General features: G+C 31.4%; 1 protein-coding gene across 4 annotated transcripts in view; it reads left to right on the top strand.

Annotated features, from left to right (window-relative positions):
* The window catches only part of LRP1B (LDL receptor related protein 1B), a 1,805,568-nt gene that overhangs the window by 1,111,635 nt on the left and 672,803 nt on the right, over positions 1-21,130 (top strand). For all 4 annotated transcript variants that reach the window (XR_012497488.2, XM_074335779.2, XM_074335774.2 and 1 more), the window contains exon 21: positions 10,207-10,389. Coding sequence is in view for 3 of the 4 variants with exons in the window: in XM_074335779.2 (XP_074191880.2) it covers positions 10,207-10,389 (183 nt within the window). In the remaining variant the exon portion in view is untranslated. The remainder of the gene's footprint in view (positions 1-10,206; positions 10,390-21,130) is intronic.

The raw sequence follows: 21,130 nt of genomic DNA, 5'->3' as shown, positions 1-21,130 counted from the left end.
TTGCTGAATTTGAACAATGAATAGAAAACAGATTTCTCCATTTTAGCCAATTCAACAGATTAACAATACATTCTGCTCACTTGTATTTAGAAAATATAGAAGTTCTGCATTCCCATGATACATTGAATTCTAAATGAAATGTATATGGTGGAATTCTAAATATGAAAACTTAACATTTTAATGAACTAAAAACTGTGCTTTATTTGTTTTACAGATTTCACTTCAATAGTTTACTTACCAGGGGATGTTTAGTACACTGATTTGAAACTTTTTTTTCAGTGTATTTTTTTGAGTGTCTATATGTCTATGAGTTTTTAACACTAAAAACATTTTTTTTGTGTGTGTTAATATATTTGAATTTGTGCTTAGGTATCCACATATTGTTTTCTATTTCCTTCTATTCAACTTTTGTAACTGACGCAGATCGTAAACAATAAGGATTTGAAATCTTGTCTCTTTTTTATTATTAAATTTGCTGTTAAATCCCATGTACCAAAAATTGGTTCTGCTATCACATCCAACTTCTTATCAGGATAATCTCCAGTGGGGGCAAAACATAGGGGTAAAGTTAACTTGTTGGAATAGGTGGTAACACACACACACACACACACACACACACACACACACACACACACACATAGACATGCCCTAAAAGTGTGTTGGGGTGGGAGAAAGTAGGAGGGGGGCAATGAGAATAGTAACCAAGAGATATGGCATCTAAAATCTAGATGACACCCCCAGGCTTGACTTTGTTAATTCACAGCAGAGATTCAGTGTCTTTAGACAGGCAGCAGCTCCCAGGAAATATATCCCATATTACATGGAGAAGAGCAGGTCCATGTACCCCCAGCAACCCTAACAGAGGCGCTAGCCAGACAGCTCAAGGACTAAGAAGTGGGTATTAATAAGGATCATTCTCCTAAGGACTTCTGGAAACCAGCGATAGCCTAACCTCTAGGGAATGTTGAAGGGCCCCTCAGACAGAAGCAGGCCATGTTATGTCCATATCCTGTTGGTAAGATGAAGTTAACTACTGATATGCTGCCAAACTGATTCTCAGTAGTTTTAGGGCAGGAGAAGAGTATCCAGGAATCTGAAACAAACCACTGTCATAGGTACAGGAATTATTAACACATAATGATTCATTGAAAAGCTAGAAACTGAGCAAGACCTGACACATAGTGATGATAGGAAATACAGGAAGCTTAGAGTACATCCAATACATAGTGTTTTTTACTTTTTAAAGAATTTTTTTTTGATGAATGACAAGTTAAAGTATAAACTCCATTAAACAATTAAAAAACAAGTTTTTTTTTGGTTTGTTTGTTTGTTTTTTACCCCCAGATTGGTCACACAATTTAAATAATTCACTATATTTCCAACACTATTAGCTATTTTCTCAGGTCAGGTTTAACATTTGTTATACAACAAAATGTATTCTGACTATTTAAATATAGTATAAATATAATTTTTGCAATCTTGATTTTCACAACTTTTAACTTTAGGAGGAAAAAATTATTTTTGTTTCTGTGCAGTTGCTGGTCTTTTAACTGAAAATAGTTAGTCACTCTGAATTCATTTAAATATTGAGATAAATTCCACCATTCATTGCCACATTTCCTCCAGGGCTGTGCATTTATTTATTTATCAGATTCCCCAAATTGTATGCTTGGTTTTAATAGCTTCAGGGCAAAAATACAATAAAATTGCATTAGTTTAAAATATAACCAGCATAAGCAACATGAAAACATAACAGTAAAACAGCATGAGCACATACATATAAACATAGTCATCATTTTAACACGCCATCAGGACAAGCCGTGTTACAAAGACAGATTGTTTGCCAAGACCTGAAGCTTACGTAGCTGGGGCTCTGAGAAGCCACACAGGCCTGGAACTAAGTTGGAATGGTCATCGCAGGCTCCTCAGTGGAACGCAGCTCATTTTCTAGGGGAAATTCAACAACTGTTAAGGGAAACTGATTTAATTTGGCAATGTTAAGAAGAAATAAAACTCCACATTTTTCTGTTTTCTGGAAGAAGTGGCAACATGTCTAAGCATCACCACATACCCAAACCTAGCAAATATTAAGAAATAGGTTTGAGGTACTTTTTATTTATTGTGAGGATGTGGGATGAAAAGTGAGAAGGGAAGGAATATAAAAGTGTCTGTGTGTGTGTGTGTGTGTGTGTGTGTGTAATAATATGCCTGACTTTCATATAAACTTTGAGAGTTCAGCAAGATAAATAAATGTGGATTTATTAATTTAAGGAAGCTTAGATAATTTTTTCCCTTCCTATTTATTGTCTAAACGTTCCCAGAGTGATCTATGTAAACTGCATGTCTGAGTATATCAGAATCGAGCTGAAGGTCTTTCTGCATTCCCAGTTGGCTTTAGGGTTAAATCCAAACCATTTAGCATAACATACAAAATCTCTCAAGGTCTAGCCATTGCCCACCTTTCCAGTTTTCTCTTTCTCCCTTTCTCCCATTCATACTACACCGATGTTGTGATAGCTATTGACTGTGTTCAGAATGTCTTTTGTTCTGTTCTATTTCCCCCCTCTGATTCTTCCTCTTGACTCAGAACTCTCTCCTTATCCTCTGTCCTAAGAATTCCTCATCTGAAACTACATGTCCAAGTTAGTTGCTTCGTATGCATTCTCTCATGGTGCTCTCTCCTTCCAAAGCACTTAAGATATTTCTGTGTAACTACGTACCTTGCCTACTTTCCTATACCCACCATTTTATGATTTTTTCAAAGGCAGACACTATACCTTTTCTTTTTCACCTGGACACTATACTTTTTCTTTTTCTTTTTCACTAGCAAAAGTGATTTACCTAGTCTTCCTACTTCCACTCAAAATTTTTTGTCTTTTTTTTTTTTTTACATAGCAACCATTGAGAATTTTTAATAATGTAGATTAAATTATATCCTCATCACTCTTCTGTTTCAACATCTCCAACAGATAGATACCTGTTGAATTACCTTACCATAGGTGCTGATAAAGCCCTACAAGATCCAGTCCCTGCCTACTCTCAGATCTTGTCTTACTACATACACCTCCATTCACACCCCCTTTCTGTAAAAACAAAGACTATTTCCTGCTTTAGACTCTTTGCATTTTTTATCTCTTCTGCCTACTGTGATTTTTTTTGGTTTCTTTTTATTATTATTACTTTCAGGTGTACAAAACTGTGTAATAGTTAGACATTTATACCCCTCACAAAGTGATAACCCCCTCCCCCAACCTACTACGCTCTGACATCGTATATAGGTCAGGCACCTACACCACTTCATGGATGGTTCCTACTGTGTTCTTTACGCTAACTTGCATGGCTGGCTTTTTCCTTATTTTTTGTCTTATCTCAGCTATTATCTTTTTAGAGAGACTTCTCTAATCGCCCTTGTCAAAATGTCCCCTACACACAAGTCACTTCCTATGGCGGTCATAATGGATGTTAACAAAATATTTCCATTTCTTCCCTTTTCTTATTCAATATGATTGTACTTCCTAGAAATTTGTGCTTGCATGGGACCAACCTGCTGTAGTCCCACCCAATGTGACTAGCTTTGGCCAATGAATTGTGATCAGAAGTGATATAGGTTTCTTCCTCTATAGCATTCCTCTAATCCATTTTCTTCATAGCACTGCTTTCTGGTCTAATCTAGTTTATCAACTTGTATAATTATTTATTAAATTCCTACATGCTTCTTTCTCCCCTCATGTAAGTTCTGTAAGAACAGTGAAGTCTCTCTCTTATCCACTGTTCTATCCTAGTACTTGGACAAAGAACTGACACATTAAAATAAATGTATATTTAAAGAGCAACTGAAGAACTAATTGAGTCCAATATACTCATTTTAAAGATTATGAAACTAATTTGGCATCTCTCTGCCACTAACTAGATGTGTAAGCACGGATAACATTATTAAACTTTTCTGATTCTTAGATCGTTCTTCTTTCCTGGTTGGCAACCAATTGAAGAAACAAACCGAAGGAGGCTAGACTTGTAACTTGGAATTTATTGAAATATTTTCATAACAGAACACATTTTACCAACTCCCTACAACAGAATGAAAGAAACACTAAATTTTATTAGAAAAGAAAACAGATTAAATAGTACTGTTTTAAATATAAAAATAAATGAGTTCATAGACACCTTTGATTATTACATGAGCTTATTATTATTATTATTATTATTATTCTTTAGCCTATACATGAGAAAAGCCTACAAGAAGGTAATAATAAGCTACAATGGTAGAGAAAGCAGGCTGTAAAGTTTAATTACGTCAGCTCAAATCTCATCTCTGCTGCTTGTTATCCATATAACTACTATCAAATTGATTTGTAGTTTCTGTTTCTGTGACATGGGACGCTCTCAATAAGCAGTTTGTATTTATTTATTTTTAATGTAAATCAAAAGGAGCAGATGAGTGATTCTTTTTTTTTCCCCCACTGGATTTTAATTCAATCTAATATACTTAATTTGAAACAAAAGCAAAATTGAATATCATATGTACACAAGATATATGGAATGGAAATAAAGACAGAAAAGTGTGAAATTTACCTTTGACTTTCTCTTGGATTCTGCCATGACAATCAAGAAAAAAATTTGAATTCCTTCCACAGTGGGGTTGTTATGTATCAACACAAAGCAAAATATGTAATGTCTGATATTTTCCAAATCACTAAAACCTACCCATGGATTTCTTGAATTTACAGACACCAGAAAAAAAAGACCCAATCATAGACAGTTTTTCGTTTGTTTATTTGTTTGTTTGTTTGTTTTGTAAATAAAGTGAGTCTTAAAGAAATTCTGGACATCTACAGATGAAGTGTTAAACAGAATGGCAGTCCAGGTTTGGGAGAATAATATAAGCAAGACAAGTGTACATTAGAGACATGTGTGAGCATTATAAAGAGAATTGTATCACGATTTAGATTTGAATGTTTATAATGGTATATTGTATTTCCTTCCTCAGACTATACCCTCATTTTAAAACTATTGTAAGCTGACTGTTTGTGGTGCTCCTTAATAGATAGTATACCAGTCCACAGAGGTTTGAACATGGGTAGTTTAAGAAGAAGGAAAAAAAAAAAGAAAAGCGAAGCCTGAGGGAAATATCACATTTATATTTAAATTTATAAGCTATATGTTTATTTAGAATAAGAAAACAAATCAGTAGATTCACTTATATAGCACAAATAGATAAACCAAACAATACCAAGCAAAGAAAATCCAAATGGAATTTAAACAAAAACTCAGACAATGACAGCATACTCTCTGTCTTCATAGATGTTGCTTTGATCTGTGTGACCACAACTTATTTTCAGCTGTAAATGATATGGAGCTAAAAAAATAGAACTGTAGATATAAAGTTGTCATATTGCTGAGTCAAGAGAAACAATACATTCTCCCAAAGTAACAATTTATCTTTTGCCGGTCTCATTTTGAATCGGGTTAATCTATCTGGATTTCTGGATTTACATACTCTTTTTCTTGAGAATTATCCATTATGTATTTGAGTTAATGGTTGAGGAGCATGATTTAAAATAACCATATCTTTAAAACTAAATACAAAACATTTTTAAAAGAGTTAAAAAATCACACAATAATTATTTAAAATATGGAATGTGTTCCATTATTATTGACATTTTTGAAGCAACATGATTTCTGAAGAAATGAAAGATGGGCAGAGAAATGGAAATATGGTGTAGAAATTGGTATATATTATTTAAGCTAACAAAGTGTTTCCTAAATTAGATAATTTTAAATATATAATATGCTATTTTCAAAATTTCCTTGTGTGTCACTAGTCTGTTTATTTATTTACTTACCCTTCTGATCATTTCCAGAAATAATCTAAGCTGTAACCTGGAAGTATTAAAGGTTTTACAGAGGAAAGACTTAAACAAAGGGAGAATACAGATTAGTAACATAAATAAATATGAGGGTGTGATTGGTACAAACAAATACATATCATGAAAACTGATCCATTAATTTGGCTCTAAATTCTAAGATGCTGTTGCAAAGAGAGAAACATAATGAGTTTGAAGATTTTTCACAAATATCCATAGAAAGACTCATAAAGAAGAAAACTTATTTGTACAAGACAATAAAATTAGTATTAACAGTGAAGCAAGGGTGAAATAAAAATTGTCCTACAACTTCCCAGAAGTAGATTCACAAACAATGGAAACTGTAGTTAGCAGTTTCCCCACAGCAAACCTCCACCCAGGGGGGAAAAATGTGCTAGGGAAAAAAGAATAGAACTGTATATTTTTCTCTTCATCATAATAGGGAACTGTTAATACAATTTATTCCAGTCCCATGTAAAGCAGGTAGCTGTTATCTGAAGGAAGCTAGCCCAATAATCTTACATACGTTTCAAGGTATAGGGAAATCTAGATTTTTAAAGCAATTTTCAAAATTTTAAATGGTCAATAGTGTATTTGCCAAATTAAACATAATGGATAACTGATTCAATATATGAGCTGTCAGTCTTCAAATTTATTTAGAGAATTTAGAAAAATCAACAGACTATACCATCCATTGTTTATTAACTTTTGCTGCCATGTTCGGATATATCTGAATGAGTATTTCCATTTACAAGACTTTTCTCCATTTACAGGATTTTCTAATATGTTTTCCTGTGGCTTGCACTATCAACAACAAAGATTTTTGTATGCCATATTTTCTAACAAAATAAATTTTGATGTCATCAATGCCATTAGATTCTAATTTATCTATACTTAAATCTAATTGATGTCAGTAAGTATGCTTTGAGAATTTTTGCTAAAATTCAATATAATGGCAAATTTATTACCATATAACAAAGCTTTAAAATAAAAATAATGTTATTTATATACAAAGCAGCTCAAAATGTTATTATTGAATGTGTAAAATAGTCAAAATATCAAAATTTTGTGTGTGGGGATTTTTGACACATTTTGGAAAAAAATAATTGAAATCAACGCAGTAAAAGTGTTAAATATTTGGAATCACTGAGTGACGATTACCTGAAGTACAACTTTTATATGTTATTGATTGACCTCATACTACAGGTTATAAAACTCAGCTGAGCTGAGGTATGTTTTGTTTTGTTTTCAAGCAAAGTGAAATAGTAGAAAAAGAACCAAAGATCATTTCATTGCTGCATGACGGTAGGCTTCTTCACCACAGAATTACTTAGAGAGCTGAATGGGCCTTGCAACTCCATTGGATATTTCTTCAGTCTTTTCCGAAGTACTGAAGTTACATAGGATTTTCAAGTTACGTTTAAGAAGATTCTAGGCTTGAAGACTTTACAATATCTTGTTTATGAAACAAGCCCTACCATTCTTTACCAATGTAGTGTTTAAGCAGTACTGCTAACTAGAGCACTCTGTAGATACTAAATTAAATATGGTGGGAAGTTGCTATATCCCATGCTATATATATCTTCGAATGTACTGATACTCTTTATTGATTGTGTACGCACACATTTTGTTTAATCAAGAAGACCCTATATATCCAAAATCAACAAGATTTAAATGACTGGGAAAGTAGAAAAGGCAAGTCACATGTTTTGCAAAGCCAGCCTAAACTCAGAGCATTCTCTGTAAATTGGGTTTGATTATTATGTGTTCTTAGCAGTGGTTACTTTTGAAAATTAGCCCAATAGGTTTTCTGTGAATTGAATTGGAGCTCCTATTTTCTACCAACAGATTTACTGTTGTTTCTTCTAGTTTTTGTTTGTTTATTTTATTTGTTATTCCATCATAATGTTCTAGGAATACTTGGGAAGTAGAGTCAAGTCAGTTTTGAGCATCTTTACAGTATTGTATCACCTGACATGTTACCGTAGCTGAACATCTTTAAATAAAGAAAAAAAAATAGGAACTGAACTATTTATATATTAGAAAGTAACAGCAACAACAAAATTTTATAGTTAAAATAATAATTTACAGATATCTAATTTATTCGCACAGCAACCCTGCACTCTCCACTTTCCAAATGAACAAATGGAAGTTTTAAAAGATTAAGTAGCTGCCTCACTGATATAAAACACTTATTATTAGCTTTGATCTTAAATGAAACTAATCTTAACTCATAATTACGTGATCCCTACCAAACCAGCACATTAAGTAATGGGTAACTCACATGAACCTCTTTCAAATTTATCATAGCAATATAGAAGAACTACTGTTGTATATGTAATTTAGATTAATTGCTGGATATAGCTATATAAGACAATAAATTTGTTTCATTAAACTTTGATGTAGAAAAATATATACTAAGATATTTTACAACAGAAAATGGAGATGCTGGTTTCTATGCTATTTCATAATATTAGGTATTACAAAAATTAACATACTGCTGATTACAGTCAAATTATTGAATTATTATACTGTAAAATATCTATACCCCCAAAATTTCCTTTTCTTATTTTTGCTTATGCTTACTGAATATTTAAACCTATATAATTTTTTGTTAGTGTCAGGTGTACAAAACAATGTAATAGTTAAACATTTATACCCCTCACAAAGTAGTAGTCTATTATCCCTCTGATATCATATATAGCTATTACAATTCCATTGACTCTATTTTCTATGCTGTAATTCACATTCTGTGACTATATGTATATATATTTAATAATAGTTAACATTCCATATTATCCAGCTTCAGCTTCAGGTGTACAGTGCAGTGATCAGACATCTGGACAGTCTAAGTGGTCTCCCTAGTAAGACAAATGCCCATCTGATCCCCTACAAAATCTTTACAACATTATTGATTATATTCCCCAAACTGTATCTCATATCCCCATGGCTATATTGTATTTTTTAAATTCCTTTACCTTCTCTACCATCCCCATGCCTTCCTACCTAGCAACCATTAGTTTTTTCCCCCCTATGTCTCTGAGTCTATTTCTGTTTTGTTTGTTTACTCTGTTCTTTAGATTCCACATATAAGTGAAATCAGTTGGTGTTTGTCTTTCTCTGTCTGATTTATTTCACCTAGCATTATTCTCTAGGTCCATCCATGTGTTTGCAAATGGCAATATTTAGTTATTCTTTATGGCTGAGTAATACTCCATTGTATAAGTATACCATAGTTTTTTATCCAATCGTCACTAATCATTAGAAAAATGCAAATAAAAACCACAACGAGATACCACCTCACCCTGGTCAGAACCACTATAAATCAATAAGTCAACAAACAACAAATGCTGGTGAAGATATGGAGAAAGGGGAACGCCCCTGCACTGTTAGGATTGCAGATTAATGCAGCCACTGTGGAAAACAGTATGGAGGTGTCTGAAAAAAATAAAAATAGAACTATCTTATGACCCAGCAATTTCACTCCTGGATATCTATCCAAAGAAATCCAAAACACTAATTGGAAAAAAAAAAATATATGAACCCCTATGCTTATTGCAGCACGATTCATTATAGTGAAGATAAGGAAACAACCAAAATGTCCATCGATAGATGACTGCATAAAGAAACTGTGGCATATTTAACCTGTATTTTTAATTATTAGGTATTGAATAATAGAGTTATCTGAGTACTGTATAAATTGAAAAATTGATTTTGAATGTATAATGTCTCATTAAATTCTTATGTTTGTCTGCTCTGGTTCTAGATTTGAAATCTTACATCCTAAAGAATTTGTGTTTATATTAGGTTTTCTTTGTTTGTTTGTTTTTCAAATTTTTGGATCTTATTCTTCAAATATCTTGTTAGTTGGAAAGTACTTATTATTTGGTTAGTTACTTCATAAGAGTCTGAAAGAAATTATCTAGATAAATATCAAAAGATCAATTAAAGTCAACATTTACAGTAGAATGTGAAACTTCTCTTTGTGCAATAGAGAAAAAACCCTACAATGAGCTGATTCCTATGACACTAATTAAAGTCACAACAGTATTTCCACACATTATCTTAATTGCTATTTCCCTTTTTCCTAATGTATATGACACTTTCAGAAATTCTGTGGGAGTCAGGAACCATCATTTTCTCTAATTATTAAAGTTTCTAAAATAAATTTTAAAATACCAGAGAGCGTTAAAGCTTTTAAACAACTAAAGTGAATATATATTCTCTCTACCATCATAATAATGCCTAAAAAATAAAAATAAATAAAGTTATCATCAAGTAAAATCATAATTTCTCTCCGTTCTTTCTCCCTCTGCCTCTCTCTCCTTCATTTCTATTTAAGAGACTCATTCTCCTGTCGGTTGTAATGGAAATGAATTTCAATGCCACCCTGATGGAAATTGTATACCTGATCTGTGGCGCTGTGATGGGGAAAAAGATTGTGAAGATGGTAGTGATGAAAAAGGCTGCAATGGTACCCTACGATTGTGTGATCACAAAACAAAGTTTTCCTGTCGGAGTATAGGTAAGCAGAGCACTGAATTTAGCTTCTACCTTGGGTTTATTGAATATAGCATCCTTTCAACGCATCCGCAGTCCATACCTCACCTTTGTAAAAAGTATTCTTATGTTTCTAATAGATTTGCTCACATTCTATACACTGCAGTGCCAAAACAGCGTATACATGTGACTTGTATTCATTCTTCTTTTGTTATTGATATATATTGAGTATTACAATTTTAATACAGATTTTTTTCCTTTCTTAAAATGTGTATACATGTTTTTGACACTCTCTGTATAAAAATAATAATAGCTAACATTTATTAAGAACTGTCTAAGGGCTGTCAAAGTTTTGAGAATGTTCTCTGCATGCACTCATTTCATAATGCCAGTTCACAATTAAAAAACAGAGACGTTTTAAATTCGCTAAAGTTAAAAAAAAAAAGTGCAAAGAAGTTTTAACTTGCTGGTTCACAGAGCCAGCTTGGCAGAATTGGGATTTTAAACCAAGCAATCTGGATTCAGAATCTAGAATTTCAGAGTCCAGTTAAGAGGCAGTGTGCTAAACCCACAGACAACATTCCCCTTTCTGTAAATAAATCCTCACTACAGAATTTAATAAAGATGCTAGAACAGAAAGACAGTCATATACATTTATTTTCAAATAGTTTTCTAATTTTTATTGTGCTATGGCTGATTCCATTAGGATGAAGGTGATGGCTATCATTCGAATATTTGATTTGCTTTGAGAGTTCCTGAGACTTTATTTATTTATTTATTTATTTATTTATTTATTTATTTATTTATTTTAATGAAAGTAATCTAGTCTTATGACTTTTCCATTTTGTTTTTCCACATGTGGTAAGCACCAGCTGACATGATAAACTAACTTATTTGTTCTATATATCAGATTATGAGTTGAAAATTAGAGAAAAAAATAGTAGATTTCAATTAACTATGGTGGTACAATTAGTGAAATCATCAGTGTCATCCAAATAACCCATGGAAAGTATTTTCTGTAGTTTTCAGGATATATTCTTGAATCATCTCTGCAATTTATTTTTCAACGTGAAATTGCTTTTGAATTGCTTAATTATGAACTCTTAGTGATTGATTTTGTTCCCCATTAAGTATTTGAACCAAAAGATAAAAATGAAAAGTTATCACAGCTCTGATTAAACAAACAGTCTGGAAATCCATGGGCATTTAAAGATATAAAATGAAATTGTGTTTCTTTTCTTAAACACATGTCTTAATTACAATTAAGAATTCAAATAATAACTAAATTAATATAAGCTAAGATGGGTATAGATTAATAAATATTCCTGAAGCGCATTCCTAGTGAGGGTATTATGTTTCCAAAATGGATATTTTCCCAACACTATTTTTCACAATTATGTGACTTTTCAATTATTAAATGAAGAGACTTATTTCAGTCTTATTGTTTAGAAGAACGTGACTTTAAGTTTAGAAATTAACTTTTTGTGTCATATTATATTAATTGGGAATTAATAAATGACTAACTTGTTGATGAATGACTTATTGACCGAATAAAAACTTTTTTTTAATAGGCTTATTCTAAAGACAAAGTTAATTTTTGACTCAGGTTAACATTATTTTATGTGTAAATAATGCATATTTTTCCCCATATTGTTTCTGACATTTGCTTGATCGAGCTAATGTTGAAATATATTGATAACAATCTCTAACTGGTATGAATAAGGAACAGCCAAAACTGTAGTAAAGCAAAACATAAACTGAATATGGTATCGAGATTTAGCAAATATTCAGTTAAGATATAAAACCAGGTGGAAATTTCATTTATGAAGAAATTATAAATAACTTCATAACACAGAAAATTTTAAAAACTATGTTAGTAAAGACTAGTTTGAACTTTCTATGAAGAAAGTATGTAGAAAAAAATGTACAAATAATAAACAACAGGGTTAATTAAGTTAACAGAACTTTTCAAGTGCTTGTAATTTATCTTATATGTGTGTATTGGTAGTTTGCAAAGAACTCATGAAACAGCTTCCTCTGAATATGGCTGATCTCAAAATAAATCTAAAATATGATGAGATGGCTGATATAGGGAGGGGAAAAAAAACCAAACAGACTTTTTCTTCTACCCATCTTAGATTCATATTGGCTGGGGCCCTGGAAATTAGACTGACAAAAGACAGTTTAACAAGAAAACAAAAAACAAACAAAAACATAAGTTTATTAACACATGCTTCTAACTTAATATAAGTGGGCTAACTCAGGAATGAATAACTGTAAAGGGCAGTTGAGTTTATAGAGCATCATAGCAAAGAAGAGTAAATTTGCAGAGAAGTGACAAGACAAAGGAAAAGGACTTTTAGTTTCTAGGGGTGGCAGATTGTGGGGAGGTAAATATATGGGAAAACTGATGGATGATAAGGGCTAGTTAATAAAGTTTGTTCAGGTCTGTCTCACCACTAACTTTATGTCTTCTTCATGGTCATAAAATGTCCCTGGGAAAGAGATTCACTGCAGTCCTCATTTCTCAGAAGTTTATGATTTCAGTCTGGTAAGGGAAGTTTCAGGAAGGCTCCTTTCTGTATCTTTTAAATCTCAGATACCTTCAGCTCAAAATAATTCTTATGTGAAAGTGGTATATTTGGGGGATAGCATATTTTGTACTCATATCGGGGCTATCTTTGGATAATTGTATTCTGAAAGACACTTTTGGTGTGTATTCACTTGGGATTTAGATTATCCATTTAATAATGTTAAAAAACGTCAGATGTTTGTATCTAATAGTCATCATATACATCAAAATTTAATGTAAAAACGGAGAATGCACTGAAACTCATGGTATTTTCAAAGAGAAAGGTGATATAACATGGTGACTGTCAATAATACTGTATTATATAACTGAAATTTACTAAAAAAGTAGAATTTGAGTTTCTCACAGAAAAATAAATAAGTAAAAATATAAATAAAAAATGTAGGGAAACATGAAAGGTAATAGTTTAACCATAATCTTCTTCTCATTTAATCTGTGGTTTAAGTACAGTAGACCACAATGTATCAAACTATCTGACCAGTCATAATTCACAATTATGAATCTATATTTATGGTAGTCCTTTATGAATACTGCAGACTTTAAAGTGAACAAATATAAGAATTGGATTAAAAATATGTGCATATCTCTAATATTTTTGATATTTTAAATTTTACTTTAATTAAATTCTCAGTTTGACAGCTAAAAGAACTTTAAACTACCCAAGATGTTGAATTCAGTTCATATTCATTTTCAAATATTTCTAAATGCTAGCTTGAACATTTAAAAGTTTTCAGGGTAATCAATTTACATTTGGTGGTTACAATGGCTTTTCTTTTACACATAAATTTCCATCTTATTAATGTTAAAATGTAGGCACACTAATAAGTTTTTTCTTATTACTATACAGAAGAGAATGAGAGCTAAATTAAATTAAGGTACAATATAACCATCATCATTTAAAAGCTTCTAATCTCAAAATACCTATCTTTGACCAAGAACTACACTCTCCTACATCGGGTCTCTCACACCCCAGAGCAGCAAATTGCAATTATCTTATACTCTGTGAATCAGAGGAGGACATTTCAAGTCTACCCCTCATAGAAAAGCAATGCCATCTTCAGCTTAGAAAATGAAAAGAAACATTTGATATTGCACAGCAATGGAAATAAACCCTCCAGCTGTTGGTAGGAATACACATTTGATCTAGCCTTCCCACTTCTAGAAATTCATGTAAAGAACAGCAGGAATATATAAAGATATATGCACAAATCTATGTATCTATGTATCTATGTATCTATGTATCTATCTATCTATCTATCTATAATTAAATTAATGTTGTTGAGATGACTATTGTTAGAAAAGTGACATAGGTTTCAGGTGTACAATTCTGTAATAGATTTCCCATACAACATTTTTTGTTTTAATAGCAAAAAAAAAATAGAAATAATGTATTCCCTACCACTAGGGGAACTACTTAATAATTACAGTTCATTCACACAATGAACTACTCTAATCTCATTAAGAAGGTGTAAGAAAAGAAATTCATATTAAGACGGAATTTTGAATTTATACTTTGTGCCCTCTCTCCACTGCTAAAAATACACACAGATGATGATAAACTACAGCAGGAGAAAACAGGGTGGCCAAAAATATGTATGTATATACATTTTAAGAAAGGAAAAAAATCATTAAAATTTTAATATGATGAATGATGATAGCATTGATTATATAACATATCTTAAAATGTGTACATTTTTTGGCACCCCATATATATATATATATATATATATATATATATATATATATATATATATGTCTATCTGTGTACATATGTAATCTTATATCTGATTTACAGATATAAAAGAGAATAACAGATTGTGAGCTGTGTTGAAGCTGGAGGCCTCACTGGGTTGGATATGGAGGCCACTAGAGATGAAAATATGATCTTATTTTAGGGTTATTGGAAAATAAAGCTGTCCCACACAAAGTTGGGGATTGGAGCCAGGCTCACTGCTAGAAACTAGAAACTGGAATGGGACTCCTTTGCTTTTGAAAAAAGAATAAAATTAAAGCAAAATAAAATAAAATAAACATACAAACAAAATTACTGCTGATTGCTGCCTAACATGGTTACTTAAATGAAGTTCTGTGCAGAGAGAGATACGAGGACATAGACATGATAATCAAGCCAAACCTTTATCTGGCTTAGAGACTAAATCTGATAAAAATATATATGATCATATTGGGATACAGTACCTCAAAAAACAAATATAAGATCTATTTCTGAACCAAGAATGTTGGCAGTAATATCGGGGGCTGATGTGGAAGCAGCAATGCCTATACATAAGGGCGAAAATGCACACCAAGTCAGAAAGAAAAATTGAAAACTTCTTTCAAAGGTCAAATTGCAAACCTATATTCTAAGATACTTGAGGAAAACTATCTCTAGTAAAAGCAGCCATCAAAATCAACTTATATGATATTAACTAACATTAACCCAATAAATTTGATTATTTTTAAATGAATTTATTCAATATTAAATAAAAATAAGGTACGCCTTTTTTAAAAGTGTAAAATAAGTATGTTTGGGATACTCAAAAAAAAAAAAATAGATAATAATATCCTTAACTTGAACAAGAATATAGATACATAGATGATAGATGATAGATAGATAGATAGATAGATAGATAGATAGATAGATAGATAGATGATAGATAGATGTAGATAAAGGTATAGGTATAGGTGTAGGTGTAGGTATCAGTGTAGGCGTAGGCATAGGCATAGGCGTAGATGTAGATACAGGTACAGATATAGATATGGATAGATACAGGTATAGATGAGAAGCAGAATAATTCTAACAGGAACAATTGGAGTATGAGATACTAGATTTGGGAATTAAATGTATAATATCAACATGAACTTTTAAATAAACTCTACACTGGACAAAGAGAAAGTGATTTAAAAAATAAGAATATATAGTTCACTCAGGATCACAGAGAAACAGAAAATAAATTAAAAAGTAAGAAAGAACAGTCAAGATACATGATTGGAAAGGCTACAACAGATACTTAAAAGAAATTTGGTGAGAGGTACAAGTACTAACAAAAAAATCCAAACAGAGTGACTAAAGTTTCCTTGAATTAAAGAACTTGATTCCTCAAGGAGAAAAAAAAAAAGTGCATTCAGATTTCTGAGTAGAATTAATGAAATTAACCCGAACCTCTACAAGTCATTTTGAAATTGCAGAACATCAGATATTGAAACTACCAGAGAGAAAATCAGAGTATCTAAGAAGGCATTTAAAATGCCACAAGATAATTGGTAATTAGAAGCTAAGGCCAAACACTTTCAGGCTAGTATTCTACCACTGTTAAAATATTGTTCCAGATAATTTAGACATACAAAGTACAAGGCATTTTTTTCACATGAAGCCTCACTGAGAAAATCATTAGAGCCAATAGTGAGAGAGATACGTTTATAGACCAGAATAAAACATGGAGGAGACTAAGAGAAAACACATTTTAATGTTAAAAATGCACTCTTCAATAAAGGTTTTTCAGTCTTAAATATTTTATATTAAATAACATACTATCAAATTGTATACATCAAAAATTACAGAAACCACAATGAGAAAGTGATACTGGGGGGGTAAATTTTATTCACTTATTTTAGCCCACAGAAATTAAGTGGGAGACAATAAGGAAGGATGTAAAATAATTAATGTTTAAATCAAACTAATGAAGATAGAACTCTGTTCATAGAAGGCAAAAAATAATTCTACTTTTGCAAGGTTCATGAAATCTTTATTGAATGAACATTTATTGTCACAAATGACTTTGACAAATTCCAGCAAGTAGAAATAATATAGAGAAAACTCCTTGATCATAGTACAATAAATATAGTAATTATGAAGAGTAAACCACCCTTCAACTTGAAAACTTAATAATAAAAGAAAACTCTATTGTAATTCTAGAGGGAATCAACTGAAACTGTAGAACATTTAGAAAATAATGATGCATCCACACAATGTGAGGAATATAAGCAAAACATTGTTCAAGGGGAAAATTTGTAAGTTTATATTCAATGTTACAAAACATTAAATGTATTTTTAGATTTTAACAACTTTAGAAGTATAAATGCTACAAAATTACAAAATACATCATTGGAAACTTTATTTATTTTAAACATACATTTACTTTTGTGAATCTTGAATAAATGTTTAAATTTGTTTGTGGTAATTTGCCATATTCATTTAGAGAGACTGAAACAAAAAATATTAAAATATTGCATTCAAAATTTCCAAAATTATATGTAATTAAAACTCAATTTATAAAATTTAAGAAATTGAAATAGCATTCTAATTATTTTTACATTGTTGCATTTATCTATTTATAATTATTAAAGTTTAAAACCCTGTTCTAAGAACTATTGAGTCACCTGCATTTACATTAAGAAATATAAAAGAAATAAATTATTTAACAGTAAATAAAAGAGACAGCATTCGTTTACCAATTCTTCTTATGCTTTACTGTATTTCTCAACTCGCTTGCAACTAGAATGGGGCAAAATGACTACTTCTAGCCAATACACTGAGAGGAGAAGTAACTATTTCACATCCATGCCAAGTCAGTTAAGCTATAGTGAACATCCTTCTGCTTTTCTTTTTTCTCCTGCCCGAGTGACCTTTTAAATTATGGGTGCAATGGACATACATACAAGCTGGAGGAAGGCTACCTGACTGTATAAAATTTTATGTGAATAAGCAATGAACCATTATTGAGTCAGCCACCAGATTTCAGGGTCTGTTACTGCAGCATAGCTTATCCTAACTAATGCAACATCTAACTCAAGAAGTTAGAAAATATCAAAACAAACCCAAAGAAAACAGAGAAATCAATTCATTTTTTTTAAATTTAGCACAAAAGAAAAATAATTTGAAAATTCCAGAACTAAGTTTTTGAAAGAATAACTGAAATTTCTAATACATTATTAACTGACTTAATAAAGAACAGGCATTGAAAGGGCAGTACATAAAATGAGACTGGGAAAATAATCATAGATGCTGAAGATATTTTAAAAATTAAACTATGCAGCATCATAGAAATAAATTTAAAAACCTGTGTTAATGAAAACATGTACTTGAAAAATAAAAATTTCCAAAATCAACTCTAGAAGGAAAAAAACAGGCACTTTATTTTATTTAAAAAAAAAAAAAAAGGTTAATATTTATTCCTTCTCACCATTTCATCAAAAGCTCCAAGTCCAGTTGATAAATTCTACCAGATATTTAAGAAACATTGTTACAATGCCATTTCATCTCCTCCGGAGTATTTGAAAGGAATAAAAGCTTTTAAGCACCATAATATCAGTTTCACAACCAAAAAAGTTAGTTCTTCCCATGCACACAAAAATTACAGACCATTTCTCTGATGACCATTACTACCATCATTCTAGATAAAACCTGAGCAAATCCAGCAATATAGTAAAATATAAATTCACCATGACAAAGCATCCTCTTTAAAAGCAACAATGTCCCAAAACTGGATAGGAAGTAATAACGGAGTATTAGAGACTGTTAATAAAGAATAAACGGTGATAAATATTTGCAACACCCATCACAAATAATCACATGTCCTAATACATAATCTCTCTTTCGTATCATTTTTTCAAAGACCAACCATTCATATAAAAGTAGGCAAAGTTCAGAGAAAAAGAAGTACAAAAAGCTCTTAAACATGTGAGAAAATAACCAACCCTACCCATAAGAAAGTCAAAATATGGTGGGACTGCATTGTTTTTTCAGTATCAGATTGTTGATTATTAACAAAAGCAATAATATCCTATGTTGATTTGAGTAAATGAAGCATATACTTTGATGTTAGTGAATATTGGTGAACCTCTATGGAATGTCATTTTGCAATGTTTATCAGTGTTTAAAATGTGTATACACTTTCACCCATCATTCCATCTCAAAGAAGTAAACATAAAAATATACTTAATACATTTGAGCAGTTATATGCACAAAATATTCATTTAAATTGTTTTTTTAAGATTTGGATAATATGTTTAATAAGCTTAAGCCAGTATATATACATATATATACATATATATATATATATATATATATATATGTATATATATATATATATGAAAAGATTTTGCATGAGTTTGTTGTGTATGTAAGGGTTACTATATAGTAACCCTTACATGCACAACAAACTCATGCAAAATCTTTTCAAATTTCACCATATGTTAAGTTCCAAAGAAGTCTTAAAATTTTCAAATAATTGACAATTTACAGAAAGCATTCTCCATACATTAAAAACCAAATTAGAGATTAGCATTAAAAAATTAACTCATTCATTTAAAAACTAAAATCACACTTCAAAATGATCAGTGGATTAATATAGAAATCATAGTACGTTTATTAAAATATTCTGAATGAAGTGAGATATTCTGAACACTAAAATTTCTATGATGGCTTTTCTTTTGTAAAGTACCCTTTTTATTTAAAGCAGTTTTACTTTCACTGTAAAAGTGAGTAGAAAGAATACAGATTCTCATATATCCCCTGGTACCCCTACACATACAGAGACTCCTTCACTATCAACATCCCACACAGAATGATACATTTCTTATAATCCCTGAACCTGCATTTATACAGGGATACATTATTATCACCCAAAATCCACAGTTTACTTTAGGGTTCACTCTTGGTGTCGACTGTGTAATGTATATTATAAATGTATAACAACATGTGCCATCCTAGTGTCATAGTAGTTTTACTGTTCTAAATATCCTCTGTGTTCTGCTTGTTCATCCCTCCTTCCCTGCAACCTGGCGACCACTGATCTTTTTACTGTCTCCACAGTTTTGCTTTTTCAGGAATGTCATATACTTGGAATCACACAGTATGCAGCCTTTTCCTATTGGCTCCTTTCCCTTAGTAATACACATTTAGGTTTCATCCATGTCTTTTCATGGCTTGATAGCTCATTTGTTTTTATTGTTCAATAATACTCCATTGTCTAGATATACTACAATTTGTCCCTTCACTTACCAAAAGCCATCTTGGTTGCTTCCAAGTTTTGATAGTTATGAATAAAGCTACTATAAATATCCATGTACAGGTTTTTGTGTAGACATACATGTTCTACTCATTTGCATAAATACCTTGGAAAGTAATTGCTGATGGATTATATGGTATGAGTATATTTAGTTTTGTAAGAAATTGTCATACTGTCTTCCAAAATGGCTGTACAATTTTGAATTTCCAGCAACGATAAATGAAGAATTCGGTTTGCGCTATATCCTCGCCAGCGGTTAATGTATCAGTGTTTTGGATTTTCGCCATTCTAATAGGTTTGTAGTGGCATCTTGTAATTTGCATTTTCCTAATGGCCTATGATGTTGATATTCTTTTCATAAGCTATTTGCCACTAAATTGTTTTTAATTGCTAAATGTTGCAAATAACCAAAAAAGGCCAAAATAGTGCACCAGGTGCAAACATTATGGTAGTTCCATACTGTAGAATGCCTTGCAGTAATTTTAAAGAATGGAAATCACTAGATACAATGACATGGACAGTCCCTATTATAAAGTGTTGAGTGAAAAGACAAGGAACAAAATAGTCATCATAATATGCAATATTTGTTTAAATGAAAAGAAAATAAATTAAAGTATTAGGTTGATGCGAACGTAATTGCAGTTTTCGCAATTATTTTTAACCTTTTAAACCGCAATTACTTTTGCACCAACCTAATATATTATTTTCTATAATGAAAAAGATATATATTTCTAGAAGGAATCACAAGGAACCGTTGTCAATGTTTGTCTCTGAATGAGGGTAGGGTGACTAGAGAAAAAGATTGAGAAGGTGTCATACTTGTATCATCTCTTCTTTTGATTGACTTTCCAAGAATGGTAATAGATTGGTGCTTACCCATACACCTCTCATTCTAGAATCCATTGGAAAAAGCAACAAATGTTTTCAAGTCATGTCCCAGGTACGGTTAAGAGTTAATGATGATGTAGTCTTTAGCAAAAGAATGTAACCAAGCTGACCAACACACTTGAGGATTGAACTCTGACAGTGGTTTCATAAGCATGCTTTCTTCTGATCCTCTGTGTGATGAAAATCCACTCTGGGCTTCTGTGAATGGCAAAGTATCATTTTTTTTTTCTACATTTAGATTACTTTATTTCCCTTTCATTATTTTATCTGTAAATACAAAG

Source organism: Rhinolophus sinicus, chromosome 17 (genome assembly GCF_057876585.1).
Source record: "Rhinolophus sinicus isolate RSI-liver-muscle chromosome 17, RSI-T2T, whole genome shotgun sequence".
Taxonomy (NCBI): Eukaryota; Metazoa; Chordata; class Mammalia; order Chiroptera; family Rhinolophidae; genus Rhinolophus; species Rhinolophus sinicus.
The sequence above is the reverse complement of the archived record's forward strand: the minus strand, read 5'-3'. Positions and strand labels throughout refer to the sequence as shown.